The sequence below is a fragment of the Ambystoma mexicanum genome, chromosome 5q, assembly GCF_040938575.1.
Source record: "Ambystoma mexicanum isolate Mex_15411 chromosome 5q, UKY_AmexF1_1, whole genome shotgun sequence".
Taxonomy (NCBI): Eukaryota; Metazoa; Chordata; class Amphibia; order Caudata; family Ambystomatidae; genus Ambystoma; species Ambystoma mexicanum.
In genome coordinates this window covers 101,830,832-101,849,922 of record NC_090933.1, presented here as the reverse complement: position 1 = coordinate 101,849,922, position 19,091 = coordinate 101,830,832, and the positions used below count along the sequence as shown (strand labels likewise).

General features: G+C 44.7%; 1 protein-coding gene across 1 annotated transcript in view; it reads left to right on the top strand.

Moving 5' to 3' along the window:
- Positions 1–16,092, top strand: part of TEX10 (testis expressed 10) — a 926,719-nt gene extending 910,627 nt beyond the window's left edge. The window contains exon 14 of the mRNA XM_069620605.1: positions 15,900–16,092. Coding sequence (XP_069476706.1) covers positions 15,900–15,989 — 90 coding nt within the window. The 3' untranslated portion in view covers positions 15,990–16,092. The remainder of the gene's footprint in view (positions 1–15,899) is intronic.
- The last annotated feature ends 2,999 nt before the right edge of the window (positions 16,093–19,091 follow it).

Genomic DNA, 19,091 nt, shown 5'->3' with positions numbered 1-19,091 from the left:
GGCGTTTGGGGTGGGTCCCACCTTTATACGATACGTAAAACTCCTATATACGGAACCTGGGGCCCGTGTCCTGACCAATAAAGCCATTTCCGAGATGTTCCTCCTGGAGAGGGGAACCAGACAGGGGTGCCCTTTTTCGCCCCTACTATTCGCACTGACCATTGAACCTATGGCGGCCGCTGTCCGTCTTAGACACTCAGACAAAGGGATCACAATGAAGGGTTCCACCCAACTAATCTTGCTTTACGCGGATGACACATTGCTATATATCAGGGAGCCTGAGGTAAATATAACACCCATCATGACAGAGATCCAGGGTTTTTTGCAGACTATTCTGGGTATACTATAAATATGTCCAAATCGGAAATATTCCCTCTAACACCTGCCACCCGATGCCCTACAGACACAGGGGGACTCAAGTGGTCCGAAGACCACATTAGATACCTGGGAATATTGGTCTCCAGGAACAAGCTCACACTCTATGCAGATAACCATGAGGGCTCCCTGCAGGCCTTAGGCTCCAAGCTTCAGATTTGGGGGCGGCTCCCAATTTCCTTAGCCGGCCGTGTTGCTATTTTAAAATGGTGGTCCTCCCTAAACTTTTATACTTATTTGTCAATATTCCTATATGGCCGGGCAGGGCCTTCTTCTCCAAGCTCAGATCCATGTTGGTTTAAATTTCTCTGGAACGATAAGACAGCTAGGATTAGCTGGGAGAAAATGACAGAACCCTATTCCTCTGGAGGGATAGCGGCTCCCTATTTCGATCTTTATTATTACGTCTCCCAAGCCCAATTTGCGAAATATTGGTATAATGACGAGAACAGTACACCCCATGCATGGAAAGAGGAACATACCACACATCCCACGAATATACAATCAGTTATTTTCGATTCAAAGTATAAAGACACGTGGATATAATCCGGTTAGCTGTACAGTCAGGGCATGGATGGCTATATTCAAGAGGCTGGGAGTGGAGGTCCCGTACAATCCAGAGGTACCGCTTTGGGACTTCCCGGGAATACCGCCCACGCATGACGCTAACATACAGGAGTCCTGGGACCCTGACGGGGAAATGAAGCTGGGTGACATGTTTGTTAATGGTGTTTTTGTGGACCGGGGTCTCTTTCTGAGGGCACTGGGGGGTGGACCCCTGAAAACGTTGCAATATTACCGTATGAGGTCTGCATTCCAGAAGAGGTGGCCTCTCTTCCCGGATGAACCCACACCTCATCCATGTGTGCAGTTAGTAACATCTAAAAATGGCCTGGGGATTTCTAGGTTATACACAGCTGTTCAAGCTCACACCCCCACATTGAATCAGATAAAGGAGCAGTGGGAAGCGGATTTACAGGGAACCATTGAAGAAAAGAAATGGGCCAGCTATTGTGCGTTATCCAAGAAGGTCTCGATTAATGCTGGCCTAAGGGTGATCCAATTTAAAATCCTGAACAGGCTACATTATACACCGGCCAAAATCACAAGGTTTGCACCAGACACCTCTGACGCTTGTCCTAAATGTAATGCTCCTCAGGCTGGATCCTTTCACATGTACTGGGACTGCCCGGGACTGAGGGGATTCTGGAGGGCGGTGGCTGAGCTGCTGGAAGAAATCACTGAAGTGCCCCCCGATTTGACTCCTCAGAAGTACTTGTTTGGGGACATTGGCAAGCAAACAGATAAAATTAGAAGATTATTTAACATTTCATGCGCTATTGCCAAAAAATGTATTTTACAGAAATGGAAAAGTTCTCTTCCGCTCACCATGAACCAATTCCTACAAGAATTGACACATGTCAACGAGTCGGAGGAACAGTTTGTTTTAACCCGACCCTCGGCATGCAGACCTAAGGACATTTGGGGCCCGTTCAGATTCTACCTATGTAATATGATTACTGATGCTGACTTGTCGTCATAATATTGCTATGTGAAATGTAAGGGATATTTTACTCCTGATGTAACAGTTAAACAGATGTGCTGTGGTGTGACAGCCTATACGTGACCACTAATAAAAAAAAGAGTTTTTAAAAAAAAAAAGAGGTGAAAATAGGTCTCCAGCTGGTGAATTGAGAGAGATTTTGAAGGTAGTGAGGTTCGTTTTTATGAAAATATAGCATTGAAAAAGAGAAATCGGTTTTTAAAAGTGAAAGGCTAAGTTTACTTAAACCAGATTTAATGGATGAGAAAAGAGGAACGCCATCCGTGAATATCAAATTTACGCAGCAGTTGTAACCCTTCACGCAGTGTACCCCTTTTCTTGATGGAAAATTAATTAATTTAATAATTAATTTAATCAAAATATCGCAAATGACTTTATGATCTATGCAAGACCGCAATGAAGATAAAAGTGGTGCTAACGCTTGGAGTTCAAGGGCAAGAACACAGAAATTATGACAGTTTCAACAAGTTACCAGGATAAGGATAGGATGGCTTATAGAGTGGGATAAGGACAAATGCAAGACAAAGTAGACTATGGATTTCTATGGGGTAGGGATTATACTTAGTCCACTTTTAGTTTTGGGATTTTTGGACCGTCAATGGTTCTGGTCACTACACGGCAGCACGCTGAGCAAAAGGCAGCTGGGCAGGTCTGGTCACCGGATGGTAATTCTGGTCACTGGATGGCACAGGTACCTCTGGATGCAGTTAGTGGGAAAGCAGTTAGTGGCAGCAAGCCAAGCTGATTCAGGATGCTTCCCAAAGAATACCACAGCTTTCCCCTTTTTAATGTGAGATTAGGTGATTGATTCTGGATCAAGGGCCTTGCTGGGAATAGGATCAGCACTGCTTGGGTTTTGCAGTGGGCCCTCGAGTAAGTTCAGCAATGCTTTGGCCTTGTAGTTGGGATCTGGACTCAGCAGGATGAATGAAACAGGAACGGAACGCCGGTGCAGGAAAATCAGGAAGAGTGTTTGTCTAGAGTCTTGTCAGGGACTCTTATTTATAATGCACAGTGACATCATCCAAGTATATGTAAATAGTATTGTAAATTGTTCCTTATTCTGTTTTCGAGCTGTGATTCAATTGTCATCTTATGCTTGTTGTTTTTTTGCTTGTTCTCATGTAAAGCACGTTGGATTAAAGGGCTATATAAATTCAATAAAATACAAATACAAATATGGCTGGGCAGGGTTAGCTAAGCACACCTCTGACTGACTGGATTGGCCAGGGGTGCTAGTCCCCGCCTCGCTCTCAACTGGTTGGATTTCAAAGCAGGAGGGCAGATTTATGGTGTGGGTTTACAATGTTCAAAAACCTCCCAGTTATTTTAGCCAAAATCCGATTTTGCCACAAACAGTACATTTATGCAGTTGAAATCTCTTAGCAAATTGTATACTCAGGTTACATATTTTATGTAGAGCATAGCACTCCAACTCTGCAATCCGTGAGACATTGTTTCACCCTTTTAATACTTTTTGGTCATTTTAAGTATGAACGATTCGGCCTAAAATTCCAGAACTTTATACACATGTGTAAATTAACATAAGGGATGTAAGTATACAAATTCGCATTGGCATCATGGATACTTTCCTTGTAATCCCCGATTCTTTGCCATTTCGATTCCCAAGGGGTCAGGGAATTCTACCATGTCTTCAATAAAACCCATAAAATCACTTTTAAACTGCAAAATGTTTACATTTTTACATAGTCTTGCTGCAGAGATAAGTCTTCACATTTTTATTCATAAATAGTCTTTGGAAGCAAATGGCAGTCCTTTGTCACTGGACCATTGTTTTCTTTCTTAAGCTGCCACCAACTGTCATTTCCTCCAGAGCAAGGTGGGGGATTCCCATCTGGATTCAAGGTGTATTGCCCCCCCACCCCACTTCACACTTCCTTGTCCTGGAAATCCCATTGTCTGTTGGGTTCAGCCTAGACTAGATTCTGTCCAACCCAATAATTATTACTGGGGTGTTAGTATCTGCCGAGAGAGGCCCTCCTGTTTGGTAGCATACCCTCAGCCCCCCAAGCAGAAACCTATTTTTCTTTTGGAACTTGCAAAATCCAGCCAATATGGTTTAACAATTTTACTTTCTTATATTTGGTCATGAATTAAACAAGCCAGTTGAATAAAATAAACCCATGTGTGTAGTTTCCCCAGCAACAAACCCCTTCACATTGCTAGATAATGACAGGCTTTCATTCAACCGTTTACTTTTAAAACTGGCCTTGCTCTCCTTGAGTCTGCAAAGCCCATTTTACATGTGTGGTGAAAAGCTGGCATTTCTTTTTTGTAAATTCGGTTTTACATCTCCCTCTGGATTCCCACACTCTTGCAGCTTTAGTTGTTTCCTTGTATGCAAGAGTTTTGTTTGAAGCACAGATGTATTGAAATTGACATGGCTCAGATAGCTGAGGTTTCTTTGAACTACTGAGCTTTGATACATTGTAAAGAAAATGAACGTGTTTTCCCATGCGGAAAAGTGAAGCTTTTTGTTGATTTTTCTCAGAGTTTATTTGACCAGGCCTGTTGTTCAGAAATCATGCCTGGTTTTGCTGAAGCACAATTAGAGATACTGGGCACGACAGGGCCTTATTAATCACAGTGGTTTAAGGAAAAACAGATGGAAATGGTGTCAGAGCCGCATTTGTAAAGGTGAAAAGGTTTCTTTTTTAATAGGGATTTTGGGCTTTCAGCAAAGCAGTGCTGCCTTTTCACTTTATTCCATCTGTTTATGTCAGAACACACTGGCACGCTCCTTCATTGTGTCCCCTTGTTCCTTCCTGCCCAATGTATGCTTGGCAAAATGGTGCAGGCATATTTTTGTTGCTGCAAAACGCAGTTTTAAGTCATGGTGCTCACAGGAGCCAGCGTAACCATGTTGCGGTTTCTGCGCAAATGCAGCTTGGTTTTGGCGAAATTCTGTTCAGTGGGTCAATGTAGCCCACAAACCACATCACAACAGGAAGATTACGGGGAGTGGGGTGGCGAGAGCCCTCTTCATTTACATCAGCCTCACAATCTAGCTTCAACACCTCACAGCGTTTTCCTCGCACTGCTCAAAAAAATCACCTATTCCGCAGCCAGATGAGCCAACATTTTCCACCTTTTTATGTTCACACATCGTTGCTCATGTTGCATCCTCTTCCACCCCACGGTCTGTCCCCATACATTAATTGCCTCCCCCTTCTACCTCACCTGTACCGAGTTAACAATTATTCGATATGCTCATTCCCTGACCACCCATAAAGTCCCTTAAGTATGCCTTGCTCCTCTTTGCTCAAGTCCTCCACTCCTCCTTTATCCTACCTACACTAGCTAATTACTTCAGTCCAGCTGACAGTTCTCCAGTTCACCCACTTCTTTCTCATCTGCTCACAACTGCCACGTCAATGGATTGCACTCTGCCTCAGATTTCTCATCTTGATGGATCATCCCCTCAGTGCCAGCTGCTCTGAAAATTAAGACAGCAGGCGTAGTGCAGATGAACATTGCCTCACAACCTCTGCATGCCCCGACTGCACCTCCCCTTGTCTCCAGAGAAAAATGTTGATAGTACATATGCAATGTCGCTACACCCCCATACCTCAGTTCCTTTTTTCTGCATGCTCCGCCAACTGTTTCATAACATGGTTCGACAAACGTTTTTGAAGAATTGTTTTTGACAACAATGTAGTGTCCCAAACCATAGGGTTTTAAATGTTGCAAGGACTGCAGCTCGAAAATGTCCATCACGGACCTGTACAACATCTGTGTGGTGTCTCCGGGTGGAGCATGGCACTGAGCTTTGCGCCTCCTATTAGTTCATGAACACCTGAAGGTGCTCGGGAAAGCTCTGCGAAGTTGGCGCTCAGGAGGCCCCCTTTGAAATCCCTGGCCTGATCAGCCTCCAAATCTTTGGTGCTAAGACTGAAGGGCCTACATCAGAGAAAAAGGATAGAGAAGACTGGCATTGCAAGAAAGCGAAAAAGACTTGCTTGGTGGTCTTTATGCGAGTCTCACTAATCATCCTCCTCGTCACCGCACAAAAACAAAAAGGAAGCCCAAGCATAGGCGTGACTGACTCTTAGGTGGAGAAGGCTTAGTAGTACCCACCTAATTGGGCCCCAAGGGAGGAGAGGGAGGAATTTTACCAACAGATCCTCTTTGAGAAAGACGCTGAAGGTACAGCTTTGGCCTTGACGCCCCAAGCAGCGTATGCACCAGTTGTGCCCGGAGGTTACGGTGAAAGAGTGTCGACTCAATCTCAAGTCCAACACCGTGCCGACGGCCCTAGAGTTAACCGCGCTGATCGCCCCCATTGGGTTCACCCCGTCGACAATGGACTGAAGCTATGAGCCAGAGTCTAGGTCTGGGTTCTTAGAATCTATGAGAACCATCTTCGACGAAGAGGGGATCCTGTCCCTTTTGGGTTGAAGCCCATGGCGGATGCAGATTTGCACCATGTGCCTGACTTTTTTTTTTTTAAACAGATGAGGCTGACCTGTTGGAGATGGCTGCAGGGTTGCCTGGAACGAGCTGGCACGACACCTCGCCTGACATCAAGAAGCAGCAGGCGTCCCCCTATGCTCACCCCAATGCCCAATATAGGAAACTGGTTGAAAGGCACTCGGCCTAGGCACTCCAGCCAGACCCTTGCAGTCGTACTACTTGGCAGACATCTAGGACAAGGGTCCACAGTCCAAGAGTGCCCCACTGCTTTTCAAAGCAGCCATATCGACCCCATCACTGCATTACACTTTCCTTTTCCGCACACATCTCTGATGTCTCCGAAAAATAAAACTTTTTACTTTACCCCCTTAGATGTACTCTGCCTTTCCTCTCCTTCCCTCAAAAGCTCACTGTCTCGCAAGCTCTGGTTCTTTCCAGACTGTATTACTGTAACAGCCTCTTTCTATATCTACCTGCCTCCACTCTCCGCCCTCTACAACTAATCCAGAACAGGACTGCAAGACTTGTCCTTGGCCTCAGGCCCTGGGATCGTATCTCTCCAGCCTTGAAATCCCTTCATTGGCTCCCAGTGGATGCAAGGATTACATTTAATCCCTTTGCATTGTCCACAAGGCTTCCTGGGGCCTGGGTCCCAAAATACCTTCAAAATACCTTCAACTATCCCTCCGTAAATACCTCTGTAAATACCTCCCCTCTCGAGCCCTTCGCTCATCTACTTCTAATTCCCTCAGGGATAGTCGATTTGCAAAAAAACGAGCTGGGGGTAGATCTGTCTTCGGCTTGGGCCTCCCTTTCGAACAGCCCCCCGGCTACCTTGAAACTTGAGGAAAAACATCTTTGGTTCTGAAAACTTCTCAAGACCTTCCTCTTTGCCCCTGCCTTTGCCCCCCCCCTTCTCCCCTGTTGATTTGTTTCTTCTCTTGGCATTGTGCACCTGCCCAACCTCTGTTCTTTCGGCCCCAGGTACCTGCTCACCCTGCCACCCTCCTGCAATGCCTCCAGGCCACCATCTGCACTAGGGTTCTGTATCTGTACCCATACAGTCCCCCCTCCCACTTTTCTTCTGCACTCATCAGATATACCTTTCTGACTAACTTTCACCTGCCACTTGCTGGCTGCACTACCATGGTTAATCGCCCTTATTTATTATGTATTCTATTTAATATTTGTTTTCTCTCCTCTGCCTCGCACTTTCCACTCCACTCCCCACCCCACCTTTCCATGCACTTTTTCCCCATTTTCCTTTTCCATGCACTTGCGCTTTCTTAAATGTCACTGGGCCTAGTAAGATCGCTGTTTTTGTTTTTTCTCCCTTGTTCCCCTCCCTTTTTGCCTGGTCGCGCTCTGAAACACTTGTGTACGAGCACAATATAAATAAAATATTTCATTTCATTATTGCAGTGCCCTTGATCGACGCCCAAGGTTGATGATGGCAGGCACGGTTTTCAGTTTCTTACGACCCACCCAGGTCTCCGCCGTAAATTCAAGGCCTGTGATGTTGACATCAAACCTCCCAATGGACAGGGAGTTCAAAAAGACTGACGCCCCTACGAAAAATATCTTTGCAACTGCTAGTATGGCGCTAAAGGCCATTAATGCCATCTGCACTTTTGCTGAAAATTCAGGGATTCTGTGAATACATATTTCAATTTTGGAAGGTGGCTGACCATCTCCCAGCAGGCGAAGTAAGGGATGGGTTCTGTGACGAATCATGGGATTCAGTCACTTCTCCCAGAGGGTGAACCTTTCCTTGTGAGGCTAGGGAGATGAGCTTGCTATGCATTATTCCCCATAGGGGTCGGCAGTAAGCAGGCACTCACTGGGAGAAACTTCCTTCTTGGGGACTAGGACTCCCTTTCCACAGAGGAACTGCTTAAGGCCCTTCCTCTTGAAGCAGTAGTAACATCAAGGCTTAAAGATTTAGCCGATCAAGCCACTGCTACACAAGTTCCAAGATTCAATCTGAAGAAATGTCTAGTGGGACCACTGTGAAGAAGGAGCAAGTAATCAAGATTGCTCACTGGTTGGAAACCAACAATACTGTGATGAGGAGGAATGAGCAAGTAATGAAGAGTGCTAAACTAGAAACGAAAGAGGACTATAGTTCTCCGCTGGGGAGGATCTAGCAATGTAACATAGAAAGGAAATGCAAAACCTGGACGTTTCAAATAAGCTGCGTAGTTACAAACTGGGAGCGACCGGGAGATCCTCCATGGGGAGGAAGAAACCACCTGGCGTGTGTGAGAGCCACCAAAGGAGCTTAAAGAAGAAGAAAGCAGTCAAAGAGAACCACGAGAGAGAAAACTAGTCGTCAGTGGTGGCGTGACCAAGGAGAGGTGGACTGTGCAGTCCAGCACTTAAACCGCTGTACCGCTGGCCCCACATAAACGCAAATAAGAAACAGGGAGACAGAGTGCAAGCAGAAGCCATCCTTGGCAACTGAAGCGAGATCCCTGAAGGCAGGCCCGTTGACGCTGAACCGTGAGAAGCAAGGTAACTGAGAAGGTGGGAGACCTGGGAAGGAACACAGGAATAACTAGTACCTGCATCATATTCGGCCTAGTAAAGAGAGCTAAATCTATTACGGGATCCATTCCAACCATCCCAGTGGCACGAAAAGGAGCCGAGAGGGTAAAATATCACAGGGCTCATCCCACTCGTCATAGTAGTACGAGAAAGCACAGAAAGAGTGAAATACATCACAAGAGACTCCTCCTTCTCATCCTAGTGATACGAGAAAGAGCAAAGAGGGTGAAATATATTGTGGGACTAATCCTACTCGTCCCGGTGATGTGGAACTAAAGCAAGAGACTGAACCAGTATTATACGAAAAGGCGAAGAGTGAGACTTATGAAGCCTATCCTGTACGTCTCAGTGATACGAGAGAGAATTGATACAGTGAGAAGATAACTGATCACAGGATTACAGAGAACAGGAATCACATAAAGACGAACTCTATTGCCCCAGAGATATCCGAAAAGGAGAGACTTTCAGAGTCACTTGAGAAAAACATAAAAAGAGAAAATCTAAGGCCAAGAGCGACAAGGAGGAGAAGACTACAAAGCCCAGAAAGGGGGTAACCAAGGAAGTGGACCCTAAAAAAATGGAATAAGCTGATACAAGAAATGGCCAAATACTATTTAAGAATCCTATTGTGGCTGGAGGATGCCCATCCAGGAGAAGGGAGTCATTCTCCTGGCCTTTTTTTAATTGTTTTAGTGGTAGGGTCAGCGTAGCTCAGCTTTGGACGGATGACAGACCTATTGCTTTCAACAGAAAAGGACCCCAATTAGTTATGTTAGGTAGGGAAACCCATAGAAGAGGGATAGCAAGGCCTTTTCATATATTATTTTGATAAAACGTCGGCAGAAATACAAAAATGGGTCTGTCTCCTTATTCTGACATACCACAGTACATAGAGGGTAGATCTCCCTCAACCCTGGCAAATATGAATGATACACTGGATAGTTTAGAGGAGAAATGGGAAGTAAGGTTTTTGAATCACCCTTTTGCCACCAGAAGATATGACAAGGATGACCGCCCGTGGATAATGCTGACCTGCATTAACCCAATAATAGAGGGTCAGATGGGAGAGATGTGCACCTGGGATACTGATACTAACACCATCTTTCAAAAATATTACAAAACGCCATATAGATCCAGGGCAGACGATATGTTCAGGGATTCAATGTCATTGGACTGGGTGTACCAGGAACAAGGGATGCGCTTAGTACACCATTTACCCGTGAATAAATAAAGGACACCATTAAGTCTCTCCTGACTGGCAAGGCACAGTTACTAAATGCACTTAAACAATGTATTAAAAGGAATGTGTGCACGAAAAAGCTCCTCATCATTTGAAGATGCATCACAAAGTGCCCTTCGTGAGACAGTAGCCTTAATTCCTGTCCTTCTAAAACCTGATAAACAGGCTCATAAGTGTTCCTCATCCGTTTCTTTATCCTTAAATAATATAGAAATGAAATGCAAGCAAATGTATAGCTCAGCATCTTCAAACCCACATACCAGCTTTAGTTGTGTGGGATCAAGCAGGTTTTGCCCTGGAGCGGGCGATGCAAAGCAAATTGAGGATACTGTTCTCTGTTGTATTATACTGATCCTAAAATCCCTGCCATATTAGATGCAGAAAAAGCATTTGATTCTATCAAAAGGTCCTTCCTAGTTGTAGTTCTCAAGAGATCAGGAATAGGGGAAGGATTTGTTGCGGGTCACATTAGTATATACGGACCACAAGGCCAGAGTCTGCATAAACACAGAGTGCTCAGAAGAATGCTTGCTATTTGGAGGCATCAAACCGATCTCATGTCACCTCCGAGAATAAAACCCACTATAGGGAATAAAAATCTACTCAAATATAGTATTATTTGCTGATGACATGCTATTGTACATAAAACACACTGACCATACCATTTCTGGATACACAGCCTTGGATATTAAAAATGTGGTTGCCTTTCAGTTTATGTATTAGTTGGGCCAGCTCAGAGCTACAAGAAAAGTACTCCATAGTCTGCTGGTATCCTTTTGCGGTCAAGGGGGGATGTGATGATTGATGGGTGCTTTGTGCTATACTCCAGGTAAAGCATGATTAAAACGTTCTTTGTACCTTACTGGTGTCCTGAGACAGTTCATGTATAATACGATATAGGATAGATGCTATGTTGATGAATTGGGAGGTTTAAGATTGTTCCGGTAGAGTGAAACTTTGCTATGCCGAACTCCTTATATGATAGTGGGTTTCATGAAACGTACACCTTTGGCAATTGTTCACGAGGAGAAAAGTTGTGGCGGTAGTGAAGTATTTAAAAGGCGTGCCAGTTCTCCTGGATTTCTTTGATGGTTCTTTTTTCTTTATCTCATACTTTATGCAAATATAATCCTGTTACTGTGCTTCTTGGATGCGCTATAAAAAGATCATAGTTCTACACCTCTCCTCCCATCCCTCTTTTAAATAGTTTCCCTTCAACAAGAGCATGTATATATTCTTTCTTGCACCTTACCCCTGGCAGACCATTTTACCCTTCACCCCAACCCCTGGAAGTCTGTTATGCTGAGACCCAAAGATTGCTAATCTCCTGATGAACTTGGCAACTTTTGCTTCCGGCTCCCAAAAAATGCCTTAGCCACTGTGACAAAGTCCCCTGCCTAACCTTGGGACCCTACTGTGGTATTGGCAAATAGGCTGGGACTAGCCCTGATCTGGAGAATGCTGGACCTGCAGGAGGTATACAGGGGATCCCCAGACCACTCTAACTGGGTCCCCGCACCTAGGCAGGGGGCACTCGCAGCAACACCTAAATCTCAACCACTTTTACAGACTACCATGATTATCAAGGGGACAGTCACAGGAGCATTCTCACCCCCACCAGTGACAACTTTGGGGGGGGCACCTAAACCCCTAAGGGATGATCCATCTCATTACGTTGAGACACCTAGGGAGTCATGTCAGCTCCCTTACCAGACCCAAACACCTAACGTAGGAAATTAAGCCAATGTTATGTTACAGATAGCTCAAGAAAAGACTCTGCATCTCCAAGACAGTTCAAGGGTGTTTGCTAAGCTTATACAGAGCCATAGGGAAGTCACTATATCTCTGGTCTAGAAAAGGCCCTCCTCCCTAACATAGGCACCCCAACCCCAGGGTGGTAAATATGGATTATTGACCCCCTACTCTCTAGGCTCTATTTTATGCTGGAGGTGAAGACCTAAAGGAAGAGGATGCCTTTGTAGACTGTCCATGTACTATCAACTGGTTAGTAATCCAAAGACACTCTGACTTGTGGCTCCGTTCGACCATGCCCAGGTGTTCATGTTACTCATTCTTCTCCTACTACTCTGCCCTCATGACCTCTACCCTCCTATGTCTTTCACTTCATCTAATTCTCGCCTTGACCCTTTGATGTTATTATTCCCTCCTCCACACGTTGCTACTCCCTCGTCCACGCTACGACTCCACCCCATCTTCTCACTCACTCCTCTTTCACTCTCACTACACTTCACTATAATAATCTCACTTGCTCTTACTTTCACCATACAAGACCTCACCCTTTTCCACAGGCGCCGCCCCCACAATTCAATGCACTGTCCTTCCTCCAGTTGTTCTCTTGGTAAGGCACCTCCTCACAGTCCTGACCTCACTCAAACAACTCACTACTTCATGCTTCCTCTTCCCCCATTTATGTTCCCAGTCCTCCTTCCATTGGATCAGTTGTCTTAGCCGATTTGGCGCTGCCTAACTATCTTGGGAGGTGCATAAAGAGAGTTTATCCCCACCCTCTTTCTCCGTACAGTGCCGCCGCATTGTCATAATGGTGGCTTGCACTTTAAAGTATCCAGGTTCATATTAGGGGCCCTTGGCATAGCCTTCCCAAGGTAAGCATTATCCCCTTTTGGGTTTCTGGGAACTTTTTAATGTCCCTGGTTGTCTTGGGATTTGCGTGGTCTCGCTGAAGCACATGCCATCGCTGATAAGTTGTGTGCTGTGTGATCTGTGCAGCATTCTCTCCCTCTCTGGATGCTTCTCTGGATGCTGCTTCGGTGCCCCAGTATTGCAGGGGAGTTAGCATGTGGCGCTGGTAGGCTGCTCTCTCTCTGGCTGCTCTCCCCTTCTGTTGATTGTCGCTAGGTTTGAAATGGAGAGAGAAAACCTGCCAAGAGACATGGATTGGTACAAGAGGTCGCTGGTCAGAAACAGACACTTGGTGGGGACAGGAATTGGGGCCCATATCAACAGCCACTGTCCCCCTCTGGGGCAGGACTGGAACTGGAATTCTCCCTGGTAGGCCTTCCACCACAGGCTGAGAGGGGATTTGCATCCTCTCAACATCTCATGGGCATCAGTGAGCAAAGAACTACATTTGCTTGTTCTGTGCCAATGGAAGAAAATATCATGACTTCTATGCGCACAACGCATAGAAGTCCGGCAAACACAACGTTGTGCTTGAACAATGGGGAATTGACTTGTATGGGCTGGAGAAATGATCACACCTGCTTCTTCCAGCCCTGCTCGAGACACAGGAGTTACAAAGTTGCAAACTGCCCGCCTCTAAGGCATAAAAAATATAACTAATAGCTTCTCAGGCTTACCTGAGGATTTTCTGACTCCGACTTCACATGCTGAGAACAGGGAGAACAGGACTAAAACTGGAAATAGCAGCAAGGGTACCTGAAGGAGGAAAATGGATCTCAACCGCGTCCATAGCTTTTCTGAAACTCAAGATGGCAGCAGGTCTTAATGTATCTTAAAGCCAGCCCCCTTCGAAGCCACATAACCACCAACACATAGCTCAATCACAGAGCACCACAAACCCCAATACACAGGTGTTATCCTTCTGCTGACGCACCATCCCTGGGGAGGAGTGACCATACTATAAAAAGCAGCCAGGTTAGTCCGGCAGGGCGGGGAGTTTGAGTAGGAGGATGGAGTTGGCGGAGAGTGGTCGAGAGAGAGGAACACTGAGAGGAGAGAGCTGGAAGTTGAAGAAGCAATCTTAAGGAGACGATACCACCTGGAGTAGTGCATGGGACTGTTGAGGTGGTAGCAGGAGACATTAGTGCCACCTGAAGAAATGAAAAGCATTGGGGTTTGGAGGGTGAGTTTTGAGAAGGGCAGAGGAAGCTGTGTTAACATCTGGAGAACAAGAGAAATTTGGAAGGTTGAAGGAGAGGAGCCTTTAAGAGCAAAAGGGGCGAGGTGGATGGGGGGGAGGAGAGTGAGGAGAGGTACAGATATTATAACTGGGGTGGTGGGAGGGGAACAGGTATCCCTGGTGGAGCAAGTTACTAGGTAGGTTCCAGCAGACAGTGGGTCATGTGGGCAGAATCTAGAGTCGGCAGGAGGCAAAATGAGGCTGTGCCATTTTACCATGGGCCAGTAAGACTATGATACGGTTGGTCAAAAGGGGGGTGTCTGTAGGACCAAGACCATACAGGCCAACCCTGGGAGAATGAATCAGTTCTGAAAAGATTCACTTATTGGCCCAATCTGTTGAAAGAGACCTTCATACTTTTGTAAATCAGAAGTGGTGGCCATGGAAGGTTGGAACCCTGGCCTCCACAAAAGAGTGTTTGGGGCTCCAAATACCTGCAGCCTGAAGACAAAAACCAGTGTGCCTCATGGGACGTTTGAATTAGGGCCCTGGAGTCCAACTGAAGTGGGAATATGGAACTGGGAGACTGTTCGTTCAATTTCTCCCACCCTGGTGTTTTTTTTTTTATTTTGAAACTTTGAGTTTACCATCACTCCTTGGTTTGTTTGACCACTGTGTGTGGAAAATGGAACACCCTGAGGACACTCTAAAAAAAACCTGTTGAACCGAAGCTTACTCTTGGTTACCCTAACATGTATACTTATTTTCCCTTCTAGCCAGCTTGAACCAGATTAGTCCTTGATTTGCATTTAACAAAACCCTTAAATCTCATCCCAGTTGTCTTGTGTACTGCATCTGGGACACTCAATTACACAACTCATACAGCGATATTCATACATCCATCCAACCATTCGTACACACTCATCCATCCCGCCATCTTTCCATACAACAATATTTATCCACTCTTCCAACCACCAATACTGCCAGCTCATCCATTTATCCAACCCTATTCCCACTATTCCCCTATTCCTTGCAAAAAAAGCCACACATATTGGCTTTACCAATTCATGTTTTACAACCCGTGAATCTGCTTTGTCATACCTAAAGTTGTGTGCGAACAGCCATGAAACTCTCTTAAGTATCTGAACTTCCATACCCGTTGTGGCATAGTCATCATCTTATCTTTGCATGACCAGGATGACGTATTCACGCACCAGCTATGTGTTGACCCAAGTGGTATTCTCATATATACTGAGGGATTGTTAGAAATGACTGTGGTGAAATATTTTTAACTGTATGGAGCATTGCAGAATAAGCTTAGCCTTGGTAATGAGTGCTTGCAAAGATGTATAGCCCCCACCATACTGTACTGGAATTCTATTTCTTAAGACAATATATCGGTATAGGTTTGATCGGTGGACGCTTCAAGATTGGGTGCTTGCCTGTGAAATGGGACATGCCCACATTTTGTAAGTTCATCAATCTGGCAGAACTGACTAAGCCTTTCATCCTTCCATCCTCCATAAAATGAGTACTATTATGTTAGGTAATACTAAACTTTATTACAGCGATTAAGAACATGAGGATGCCAGCATGAAGAACTATAAAAACCTAATATTATTGTTTGCATTTGATAAAAAAAATGTGAAAAACAAATGATCTTGTTCTGTCCAAATAAGTCTACCCATGGGCAATTTAATCTCTTGGTTCATGAACTCAGTCTGGACCCTGTTTGATGCTAAAATATACTTTAGTATAGTTTAAATGTTTGACTTGAGAAAGTACTATAGGAAAGCATGCACACTGCGTTTCATTTGATTTTTGTACTAGTGTGTGACTTTTCTGTTGTATCTTTATCTAATCGGGGTCTAATGTACATGTTTCATTTCTCCCTCCAGACTTTGAAAAGTGGTGAAGTCCGCGAACAGTGGCTCACTGACCTTCAGTACTGCTTCAACATCTCTCTTGCATCACAAGTATCTAATTAGGCAATACCAGAAGAATGGAAGAAATGTTTACTTTGTACTGTAAAATATCTGCAAGTTTTTTTTATCTGCAAATATGTAAATCAATAAATGTTGTTACATATCTTTTGATGTGAATGTTTGCTCTTCTCAACACTACTTTAGAAGTGAGACCAACGCATAACAGACCTTTGTGCATTGATGACATTGCCAAAGGGTGCAAGACTGTGGCATTCAAAGTATTCTACAGTTATAACTTTCTCCCATCTCTAAGGTGACCAAGCTTCACTTTTCGAAAAAAGAATTTCATATACGCACGGAAGGTGGAAAATTCAGCCTAGATTTCACTCTTACTGACGTTACAATGCTCTACAAGTAGTCGCTCTGGCGCCACTGGCTATTTTAGTAAACTGCTGAGGTTTGTTGTACTTTGTGGGAGTACAGTTGAAATTAAATTTGTCTTTTTGTTAAAGAAATAAATAAAGAACAGCAATGTTACCAGTTAAAATCCCTTAAAGCCAAAAAAAAGGCATAATTAATATGGAAACAGTAAAAGCCAGATCGTTTCTGGGCTATCAAATATGGAAACTCTACGAACATGCTTCTCCAAGTACAGTCCTCAAGACCTAAATCCATGCCTATTTTCAGGATAGCCACACCAAATATATATTTGCGCACACTGCATTTAAATGGGAGTTGTATTCCTCAGCTAAACGAAATTAAGCCAGAAACGGTTGACAAGAACCTCCACATCTGGATCAGACGTGCTAGACCAGTGTTGTAGTTTAGTTTATTATTTGATAATGCGCTCCAAACCCAGGGGTAGCCGGGCGCAGCCGTTGCAAGAATACTTAAGCTTAGTTACATACGGAGGATACATACAGAAGATGCATTGCATGTGTTATTGACGTTTTTACAATACAAATATACACGAGATGCAAAATGGGGGTATCTCACATCACAAGGGCAATGAGATAGTCTATAGTCCGGTTTCAGAAGTAAAGTTTAATGTGGTTGATCCGGTCCTATAACAGGGGATCAGTTTGTTGGTCGTCATTGGTCCAGAGCCAACTTTTCACGTTGCATCTAAATCTAGAGTAAGGTAGATTAGCTCTCAGTGCAGTGGGGAGTGCATTCCAGGAACGGGCAGCTCTAACAGGGAAGCTTGCTCCACCCGCTTTTGTTATTCTGAATTTTGCCGTTTCAAGTAGGAAGTGGTTAGAAGCTCTAGTGTGGTGAGTAGAGCATTTTCTAGTCAGTCTGGACGAGATGTATGGGGGCGCGGTATTGTTCAGTCCTTTGTGGGTGAGAGATAGCGTCTTGAGGAGAACTCTGTCACTGATTTTTAACCAATGATGGTCTTTCCTGATGTTGGAGATGTGTGCTGTGCGGGGTATGTCCAGGACTGCTCTAAGGGCATTATTCTGCAGTATTTCCTTTTTGTTTGACAGTTTTACTGGCGCCCGCATATAGGGCGTTACAGTAGTCCAATTTAGACATTACTAGGGCATTGGCTAGAGTGATAGTTAGTTTTGGAAAGGTAGGGTCTGCAGGCCCTGATTAATTTGCAGGTGTAAGCCTTGGAGGAGGTGAGGGAATTAACTTGTTTTGAGAGATAATGTGGAATCGAGGTAGAAACCTAGTGTTTTTATTTCGGTTGCCACTTTAATTATATTGCCATCTATGTTGAAGGCAAGATAATTAGGGCTGAGTTTTTTGAGGTTGGAGTCGGAACCCAGGATCAGTATCTCTGTTTTGTCGTCATACAGGCAGAGGCTGTGGGAGGCCATCCATACCTGCATGAGGAGGTAAATCTTGTTTACTAGAGCTGTGTCTTCGACGGAGTTGCTAGATAGGGGTATGAGGATCTGCGTATCATCCGCATAATTAGTATAAGTTACCCCCAGTCTGTCAAGTTTGTCGAAGAGTGGCTTAGTGAAGATGTTGTACATTGTGGGGGAGACACATGAACCTTGTGGGACACCACAGGTTATTTGTATTGGGTCCGCTGAAGGTAAGGGGGAGAACACTCTCATCGTACGGTTGGCTAGGAAGGATTGTACCCAGGCTATAGCTTCACTTGAGAAATAGGCGGCAGACGCTAGGTGGTTGCATAACACTGCATGGTCCACCAGGTCAAAGGCTGCCGATAGGTCAAGGAGGAGGAGCATAGCTGTTTTACCTTTATCCTTCAACTCGTCGATTTGTGTTTTACGGTCGATTAGGGCTGTTTCAGTGCCATGTAATGGTCTGAATCCAGATTGGCGTGATCCTAGTAGTTGGTAGGACTCTGAATATTTTTGGATCTGGAGGTAGGCTACTCTGTCGATAATTTTAAGGAGAAATGGGACCGTGGCAATGGGCCTGTAGTTGGTAGGGATACAACTCAAGGTCTGGCGATCCCGACAGGTTCTCAGGATATCCCTCATTAATATTCATGGCAACAAATGTGCATACATTTAAAATCATTGTATGCAAATTTCTCATGAATGTTGAGGGGAATCCTGAAAGTCTGAGGGGTTTCCGGCCATCGAGTCCTGGAGTTGGACAACCCTGCGCTAGACCAATTAACGCCCTTAAAACTCTTCAAGCACACACCGAAAAAGGCCGAAATGAAATGATTCACAGAGGAACTGAGAGAACTAAAAAAGCAATGGATGAAAAACTACATATCTCTCCAAAAGAAATGAACTACTGATAACAAATTTGACTATACAAATCAGCAATTCTGAAAGCCAATAAATAACACTGTACCACAAGAATCCAATCAGCAACAAATCCACAAAAACCCAATTTCATGGAACAACATGTTCCCTTGTAAATGTTATGCAACAGCATTGGGGCCCACCTAACCTCAAAAATACAAGCAATCCAACAGGCCAGTTATCTTTTTGGGATAAGGGAGGATAACGAATATTCTCATCTTGGGATTGCCTGTTTACTATGCAAGGTGGGGGGGTTCACCCAGAGTAAGATACCGCATGCCAGGTGCCATGCTTATTGGGCTCACCTGCCTAGTCCCAAAGGGGGTGACTCCTTCTTGGGGAGAGGGGGACACATTCCCCGTTTCGTCACAAAGGGTACATGTTACTGGAACTGTAAATGTTTGTGACCTCTGCTTACTTT